This window comes from Callithrix jacchus, chromosome 1 (genome assembly GCF_049354715.1).
Source record: "Callithrix jacchus isolate 240 chromosome 1, calJac240_pri, whole genome shotgun sequence".
NCBI lineage: Eukaryota > Metazoa > Chordata > Mammalia > Primates > Cebidae > Callithrix > Callithrix jacchus.
In genome coordinates this window covers 15,067,621-15,076,968 of record NC_133502.1, presented here as the reverse complement: position 1 = coordinate 15,076,968, position 9,348 = coordinate 15,067,621, and the positions used below count along the sequence as shown (strand labels likewise).

The window sequence follows — 9,348 nt, the reverse complement described above, 5'->3', positions numbered from 1 at the left end:
CCCGCCGAGAAGGCAGCCTGCCCGCCAAATAGACTTTGCCTATTTTGCAAAAGATCTCTGTGGTTCCAACAGCTTTATTCTTATGAAAAACTGGGGTCAGCCACAGGTTACATGAATGTGGGTTTTACACAATCTGCATAGATAGTTCTAGGCTGATGAGCTTTCGGATATAATATGGTGCCTCTGTTTAACATCACCTTAGCATCGTATGGTAGGAACTCTGTACATAGAACTGCCAAGATAGCAAAGGAGCAAAACTGGCCACGGTCCCGTGAAACACCGAAAGCCTTGTTAAACAGAGAAGTCCATCATGTGAGCTCCGATGTGATTATCTAGGGGAAGGCAGAGGATGGCGGGAGCTTCTCCCACCTGGGAGCAGAGCCATCTCTGATGGGCAGGGCTGATCAGAAGGGAAAGAAGTGGCTTCTCTGGGCCCCCAAGGAGCAAGAAGCCAGTCACCGGTCCCCATTGCCACCACCTCCCAGGGCCCTCGCCTTTGGTGTTCCCAGAGCCTCTGGCAATTCCTCCCTTCACAGCAGGCCAGCGAACACACTGGATGGACGCGAGGGGAAGCTCTCCCAGGCCTTCCCTGACATCCAGACTCCGTCCTTCACTGAGCCTGGGGTCTGTCTTTGGTGGAGGCATGAGTGGTTTGCAAAGGTCCATGGCAGTACGTCATCTGGAGAAAGAACCCAACAGCAAATCCAGCCTTCTGCTCAGGTTCCAACTGGCCACCTTTGCAAAGCGTCCCCACCAGCCCACTTTAGCAAGTCACGGCGACATCATCCTCAGTGGCAGGAGAGCACCTTTGATTCCGAGGTCTGAGTCTTCCATTCTGTTGGTGGTGTGTGTGTGACAGCAGCTCTGGGGACAGCTAGGTGGACATGGCTTCAGGCAGATGGAGTGGGTTTGGAAGAAAACTCTGGGCCCAGAGGGGAATCGGGGCTGCCAGGGCTCCCCTCTTCCACAGAGAGCAGGGAGGGCTGGTCCGAGGAGAGGAGCCGTGGGTGCTGGGGGTGTGGTGTGGGTGGGATGAGGAAGCAGGACAGTCCCAAGAGGAGTCTGAGGGCCAACCCTGGACCTGCCTGCTCTTCTCCCACTGCCCTGGTTGAGGGGAGGCCCGCAGCAACCAGGGAGGGCTGAGGACAGGCCTGGACCAGGGAGCTGACTTTGGCCTCAAGTCCATCATGGCCCTTGGGACCTGGGCCAAATTACCTTGGCGCCCTCTCTGGCCTGTCTGATGGGCTATACCAGATGAGTGTTCTCTAGTTCCAACATCATATGAACCTGCGAGCCTTCTATGCTCAGAACACACGGCGCCTTGGGGAGAAGGGGCTCTGGGCAAGGGCGCCATCTGCTTGGGGAGAGCCCAAAAACACACACACAAACACTGGGGCCAATCACAGGTTACATGAATGTGGGTTTTACCCATGCCTGGGCCGAGTGCAATTCTGGAGGTTTCCTCTAGTCCTTCTGCCTGGAGGTCATGCAGCACTGTTGCTGCTTCTTCCGTTTCACTGTGGTGAAGTCGAAGGCCCTGGAATGTTTAGTTGTGGCCATCAGGGACAGTCCTGAGTCCCTACATGATTTTTGTGTCTGAGTGAGGACCATGGTAGGTTGTAACTCGATTTGCTGGTGTTAGTCTGGGTGGATTCCTACTGCAGACCTCTCGCCCCCACTCGTCCTCCACAGGCTCAGGTTCCTTTCTTCCTTCTCACTCTAAGTCTACTCACACTCCCAAAGCAGCTTGCGCAGAACATTCCAGAAAGGTAACAGAACTGATCGACTTCCCTGAGAATTGTGGGCTGGCTCTAAGGGCCTACACACTCTAGCTGCTTTCTTGGGACTGTGTAACTCTCTAGGATATTTGAAATTCCCACTAGGCAGGGGGTTCAGCAGACCACAATACTGCAGCTAATAAACAAGAAGGCCAGATGCCACCATGCCTGTTAACCCAGCACTTTGCGAGGCCGAGGCAGGCAATTCACCTGAGGTCAGGAGTTCAAGAACAGTCTGGCCAACATGGCAAAACCCTGTCTCTACTACAATTATAAAAATTAGCTGGGTGTGGTGGCGTGCACCTGCAATCCCAGGCACTTGGGAGGCTGAGGCAGGAAAATTGCTGAACCTGGGAGGCAGAGGTTGCAGTGAGCCAAATGGTGCCACTGCACTCCAGCCTGGGAGACAGAGTGGAACTCTTGTCTCAAAACAAATTTTTTAAAAAACAAAAATAAACGAAAGAGGCCAAGGCCCTTGTTTTTGGCCAGTGTAGATCCTGCATGCTTCTCTCGTTTGAAGATGCCCATTTGCTCTCTGTGAGTCCCCAGGGCTTCCTCTATTAGGGAGCCAGAGACTCCAAGACAGGAGCTTCCTCGACTTTGCTCCTCATTTTGCATCATCTTCTCCTTCCTCTAGTTCCAGAGGACTGAATGAAGCATGCTTCTTGTTTCCACAGTGCCTGGCTCCTGAGCGCACCCACTTCTGGGCCTGGATCTCACGGTCTCTGTCCCTGCTCTCCCCTTCCTCCCCAAGTGTCCGGGTTAAGCCTGTGCCCACCGCTGCTTTCTCACTGGTCCTCACGTTTCCTTAGGAAGCCACCACCACTCTGCCCTTGCCCTGGCCTTTCCCAGCAGCACCTGCCTGCCTTGCTACTCCCACGTCCCCACCTGGGCTGCCCTCTCCTGATCCTCCGGCGGCCTCTCTGCCTCTTCCTCCACTCCCAGTGCCGAATTCCTCAGGGTTCCATCCTCAGCCCTCCTCTCTCCTAATTCCTGGTCATCAATTTACTCCATTAGCCTAAGAGCAGGTCTCGTAATTTGGCTCTCGAGTCCCTGCCTCTGTTCAGACTGATTTCCAACATCCAGTGACCACTTCCCCCAGCCCTTCTACCTGAATCCCAAGTCTATTCGTGCACTGTTAAAATTTAGCTAGTGGGTTGTTTCTCCAACAGACAGGGCTGTATGTATCCAGCAGGTTATAAATTCATAGGCTTCCAGCAATTTTTATCATGTGTCAGATTTCACTCTGAGAACTGGAATTTCAGTCTAAGCTGGAAAGCCCATGTCGTCATTCTTGGTCCCCCCTTTATAAAAACACTATTGGTTAGGGGAACTTCAAAGCGAAGAAAATAATCCTGATTCTCACAAATTAAATATTACATCAACTTTCAGGTTAAGATAAAATTCTTAAGTCTATCGTTTGGACACTTCCATTTCAACTTAAGAACAATTGTAAGAACATAAACTCAGGGACTCACAAAATATTCTAAATGACACTGGAATGTGTTCACAATTTTGTACTCAATTTCCCTAAAATCTCCACCTTTCTAACACCAAACGCAGCCTAGCTTTATGAATTGGAACTTGGCAGGCAGGCTTTCCTTAATGTCAGGAGCAGAGGGTCACTATGAACAACTTTCCCTTCTTTTCTCATTTCACAATCTAGAATCTGCTCACCTGAAAATTAAGCCCAGTGTGTTACCATGTGCACAAATCAAAAGCCTTTGCTAGCCCTTAGGAAACCCAATCAAGTGCCCACTGGCACCCTCCTCGGGCTCTCATGGCTCCATAGGTTTTCCTTGGGGGTGCCATCAGCTGGGAAAAAAAGATTCCCAGTGTCTTGAAGAGATGTGGGAGTTCTCAGTTATTCAAACTTCTGTGGGGGATGTTTGTGTTAATATTTGCAGGAAGCAAGAGTGGGTGAGCAACACAAACCCCAGTAAGAAAACATGGCCAAGCGTGAAAAGGCAGACGTGTGTGTGTGTGTGTGTGTGTGTGTGTATGACTGTCTGGGGTGGTGATGGAGGGAAAAGGGCCTGGCAGTTGCATGACAAGGATGGAGAATCACGGGCCACCATGCAAAGGTGAGGACTTGGCAGCTATAAGGAACTGGGAAAGAGAATCAACCAAGCCTGTGGTTGTCTCCCAGCTCTGCCACGATTTAGGTCCTCAATCCTCTACTGTCTAAGCGAAACAACCAACATAAAGGTCACTGAGGTTCCTGTGGGCAGCGCAAAGGTCTCTGAAATACAATCACATTCCTAACAGAATCCTGATTAGCAAATGATTAGCAAACAACAAGAAGTGCTGGCGGGTGTGAACTGAGGCCTCTAATTAGCTACTTGCAAAGGGGCTATTGGGCTATTGGCTGCCTGTCTCCAAGGGAGACCTCTGCCTCTGGTTTGATTTTACTTGGCTAGGTGCTGTCTGAAGGGGCAGCCTGGAGGAGAAGGTGTATTTTTGGTGTTCTCTCCCTGTGCCCCTTTGCACAGGGAACACAGTGGGTGAAGTTTGATTTGCCTCGAGGTCAGACCCATACAGCTTTCCTTAGCACTCTCAAGTCTTGACTGCAGCCTGGTAAGTGAATGAAGTCAGGGACGTCCCCACCACTGTCAACTGTTCCTTACAACCTGAGAAGGTGCAATTCAGATTCAGGAGAGGCTTGTGCGTGGGACCAGCTGGGCTCCAAGAAACTCACCTCGACCCCATTTCTGAGCAGCTCAGTGGCCCCAGGCAGCCTCAGTGAGGTCTGCACAGGTAATGCCACTGACCTGGGGTGTTCTGTGGGCAGTGCTACTTGCAGGAACAAAAGCGCTTCACTCACTTCAAACAAGCACCTGTCTTCTGAAGAAAGATGAGCAGTGTGGAGGATTTGGTTGAGTGGTGAATGCACAGCCTGGAACAAGGCTTTATTTGTACTAGTCCGATACAAAAAAAACTGAAGAGTAAAACACATTAAAAACTTTATTATAAGTATCAACATCTAAATTTGCATCAATTTGATACATCACTGCTCATTTTGCAGAACATAACAGTTGCACATTGCAAGAGTCAACTTGCTTCCGGTCTTTTCATGCTCATGGTGGTCCACCCCTGCCTTTCCTCTCCCTGACCTCAGCCCCGTCCTCCGCAGCGTGCCTTGCCTCCTGCTGCCGCAGGTTCAAGACCCAAGCCCTGGGGGGAACCTGCTGCCAGAGGGGCTGGCTGGCTGCGAGCTGGGAGGGCCAGACAGTTAGCCTGCCACAGGGACTGTGGGGCAGGCTAAGGATCATTTTTCCTCTTCCCGGGCTGAGCCTGTGTCAGCCACAAAGTTCCCTAGTCAGCCCATGCAGCTTCAGAAAGCCTGCTGTTCTTCCTCTCCATCCCATTCCTAGTGGCCAACTCTGGATATTCTGAGCAAAATTAACCCAAGTTTCACGGAGAACTCCAGCACCTTGAACCAGCACATGGTTATCACCATTCTTTGTTACCAGATGCAGGAGAAGGTACTGGCCTGGAAGAGCATGGAGGAAAACTCAACTCTCCGTTTCTCCCTCATCCCCCAGGAGATTTGAAAACAAGTTTGAGAGAAAAAAAACCAGTAACTAAAAAAGTCCATGAAGAAAGATCTGACAAGTCCTTTGTTAAATAACATTACTCTCCCCCATCACGACGCAGGAAATGACGTGTTACACAGTAAGAGGGTCACAGCAATTCCCCATCTGGAGTACCATTCAACTGCCTGCAGAAATCTTCCATTTTAATGTATTTTAAACACATTCAAAACAAGTAATGACTCTCCAACCTAGGGAAAATGCCCAATAAAAAAATATAGATAGAAAATACATGCTAATGTAATGGCAAACTTATTTCGATGCTATAATGGCAACAGTCTTGGGGTTGAGGGTGGGGGTGTGGTGGAACCTCCCTCTGCCCACAGGAACATCAGCACCAGAGGTGCTCGGTTCCCAGGCTGATCTGATGGTGGGACCATGCACTGTCAGTCAGTGGCCAGTCCGGTCCCAGTGCTGGCCTGGGACTATCAGTGCTGCAGCAGGAAGTTGGTGGCAACGTTGAGGTCATTGTTTGAAGCTCTGAGGGCTTCCAAAGCATCACCTCTGGAAAATCCCATTTCCATGAGCCGGGCGACCTGCAGGCAGAGAAAAAGCAGAAACCAGAGGTGCTGACGACACTGCTGCTTATCCCCAGGCCCCAAATGTTCTTCACGTGAGCCTTGTGACAAAGGTCAAACCTGCTTACAAAAAAACCAACTAATTTTCATTTCAGTATGAAATCTGATACTTAAAAAGTTATGCCAGGTACAAATTTTTCAATGCTCACTATGTGTAGCCAAAATATATGCATTATCACACATAACCCTCATTCTACAGACAAGGACATGGGGCTTCTGAGGGTAACATGGCCTGCTGGGGCCAGGCCTTGGGAGCAGGTCAGCACGAGCTGCCGGGCTCACTGCCAGGTGTGCGGTGTTCGCGCCAAGGGCTTGAGACAGTTAGCGTGACTCGCCCCATCTTGGCTGCTGGACCTATCTGCACTCCCCCATCTCGAGGGCTGTCGAGCTGAGACAAAGGCCGCGGGCCGAGTCACTGAGGCAAAAACAGAATGCAAAGCAAAGGTCTGTGGTTTATGAGGACATTGTGCTGTCTGCTTTCATGCCCCCATCAGTCTCTGTGTAAGCAATAAAACTTGCTGCAATTGAGATGCCTAAGAGGGACAAGAGACCCCTGCCCATATTTTCCCTGGAGCTAAGCCTTTGATCTAACTCCTGATGGAAAACAGGATTAACAAGCCACCTTACAGGTGCCATTGTTTGTTTGCACTGTGTATCTTTGAAAAACAAACTGCTTTGTAAACTATTATCACAAGCCCCCTTAAACTGCTTTGTGAGCGGTTATCACAAGCCCCGATAACTATTTTTATGGAGTCTCTATTTCCTTTCTGTTTACCCCTTTTTCTGCTGAGATAAAGTGAATGTAAATGTAACAAGAAAAATGGTATAAAAGCTGTAACCCACAAGAATAAATTTGCTGCGTTTTGACCATAATTTTCACGCAGACCTCCAGACTCCACTTCACTATTTTCTTTCACTTCCGCGCACTCTCTCCCTCAGGTTGAACGAGACATCTACATTGGCGGTCTTGGGGACTCCCTCAGGTTGGTAGCCCCCCGGCAGACGTGCCGGACCCCAACAGCCAGGATGTGTCAAGTTTGATTCCTGATGACACGTGCTCAGCCCTGGTGTCACAGTGCCACACAACTGCCTGCCTTTGGGTGCTCGGACCACTTTGGCAGCTGTCCTGCTCGCAACCTGGGGCTTATGCAGGCAGCAAAGTGAGGCTAAGCCTGGGGCAGTGACCGAGGGAAAGAGGCAGCAAAAGCCACCAGAAGCAGGGAGGAGCAGGCGTGCATTGTTTTTGACCACAAATCCTGATTCTGTGAATATGGAGGTTTCCTGTACTTTTCTTTACTGGCGGTGTCCAGTACTGAAATTGGCAGTGTTACTAAAGCTTAGTTACAACCTTTTTTCCCAATCAAGAATGTATTACAAAAATATTTATGGCCCCAGACTGCCACAGAAATACTTTTTGTACTTATTTTAAAATAAACTGCACTTGCAATAAACATCTCATAAAAGTCAAGGTCTTGTACATGTTGAGTTTTTCAGCCATGTGCGCATTAAAGAGACTTTTGTGGGTTCATCTGAGGACTTAGTCAGAGTTTCCAATTTTGCTTTCTGAAGGAGAGCGAGGTACTTGGTGCTACATGGTGGAAAGAGAAGGGGCCCAGTATCACTGCCCTTCCCCCTGCTCAAAAGACTCGGTGGGGGGTGTTAGTGGGGACTGTGGCGTGGAGTGGCTGGAAAAGGGGCCGGGCATGGATCTTGGGGGGGGGGGGGGCTCAGTAATGGAGGCCCCAGCAAGGTGAGGAAGAAGGCACACAGAGGAGAGAGACAGGTGGGGTAGGGGACCCCCATGACCGCCCAGGCCTAGACACCCAGACCTCTCCTCCCCTAAACGCCTTAGGGAAGAGCTGAGGACAAACAGGGACACACAGAGGAGGCTGCTCAGAAGCTGAGTCCAGCTAGGGCTTTTTCAAATGGAGGGTGCTGCTCATGTCATGGGTGGGTCATGACCACTTAGGGGGTGAGGACTAGGCTTATAAATGCGCAAAGTGAGTGTGATCCCCCCGGAACATCTCTTTCAACCCTTAGCACAGGGATAGATGCACAGCCCTGGCCAGGAAGCCAAGAAGGGCTGCAGGTGTCTTCTCAAGGCCTTGCGGTGGGGAGAGCTGTCCCTGGGGCAGCAAGAGGCCCAGCACCTGGGAAACTATGGTGCCCCAGGTGACTCATGCTCAGCTGCCTGGGGCTGGTGGACAGCGTATAGGAAAGGCAGGAGCGGCATTTTCCAGAACATCAGCTGTGGCCGAGTGCTCTGGCCTTGCTGCCAGGTGGCTGAGAACGCTGCCACCCAGAGCCACTGCCATCCAGGTGTTCTGCCTCTTATGAGCTGCCACCCGCGAGACATCACAGCTTCAAACCCATTTCACTGTACTATCATTATCCATTCTGCATGTCACCAACATCTCTCGTAAGCTGATGAGATGTTGTCAAAGGTCTTAGTGATAGCCTGCCAACCTAGACAGCTCCTTCGAGCCCAGTCTCCTCCCATTTGTGCACACCATCTCAGAATACTGTCCCCAGAACCGAGTGTGACACCATGGGTGTGGTCTCACCAGGGCAACGAGCAGTGTCCTAGACCACAGCTATCTTTTCAACATTCACAAATCATCTATTTAATAATAATCTGTTTAGGCTTTTGCCAGACGTGAAACTTCCATTCTGCCATTCAGTTCTCAGAATTCACACATTCCTTTTCCTTAGGAACATTTTCAAGCTAAGTGTTCCTTCCTGTGAGTCCTCAAGCCTCCATCAGGTTGTGTGGGGAGGGGGCTGGAGGACTTGGGTTGGATATGTGTCATGTGGAAGGAAAACTCTCTGATCAAGGTGGTCTTTCCAGGCTTGGGTTGAAGTAACCTTTGCGATGTTTACTACAGTTACTTCCAGTTAAGGACGACTGTCATTGGTGGAGATAACCCCAGGTTGGGAGCTGGCCTGCCTTCCTTCCACCTATCTACCACCATGATGCCATGGCCCCTCAAACAACTTGGCCACTCTTAATTGCATTTATTTAAATGGCTTGGAAAAGCTACCTTTACTACTGCCTGCAGTACTTCAAGCACAGCTGAGGACTGGCTGCTTCTTTGCATCCGGCCAGCAGGAACAAATCCATTTGCTGTCCACACTCAGCATTTTGGAGATTTGGCAAATCATGATTCATAATCTGGAGTGATGACATGTGACTTTAGGCTACAGTTCCACCTGGCACTTGACTCTCCTCCCTCCACTGACAATGCATTTGGTTTGGAATCCAGAGGGTGCTGATAACGGGCTGGCCACACACAGGCCACCAAGACAGGGCAGCAATACCGATTACACGTAGGTCCTGCCCTGGAGAGGAAGAACCCCTTAGGTCTGGGATGGCTGGGCTGGGTTGTAAGTCATGTAGGT

General features: G+C 50.3%; 1 protein-coding gene across 1 annotated transcript in view; it reads right to left on the bottom strand.

Moving 5' to 3' along the window:
• Positions 1 to 4,724: 4,724 nt before the first annotated feature.
• The window catches only part of UBAC2 (UBA domain containing 2), a 195,102-nt gene continuing 190,478 nt past the window's right edge, over positions 4,725 to 9,348 (bottom strand). The window contains exon 9 of the mRNA XM_002742515.6: positions 4,725 to 5,907. Within this exon, the coding sequence (XP_002742561.3) occupies positions 5,800 to 5,907 (108 nt within the window). The 3' untranslated portion in view covers positions 4,725 to 5,799. The remainder of the gene's footprint in view (positions 5,908 to 9,348) is intronic.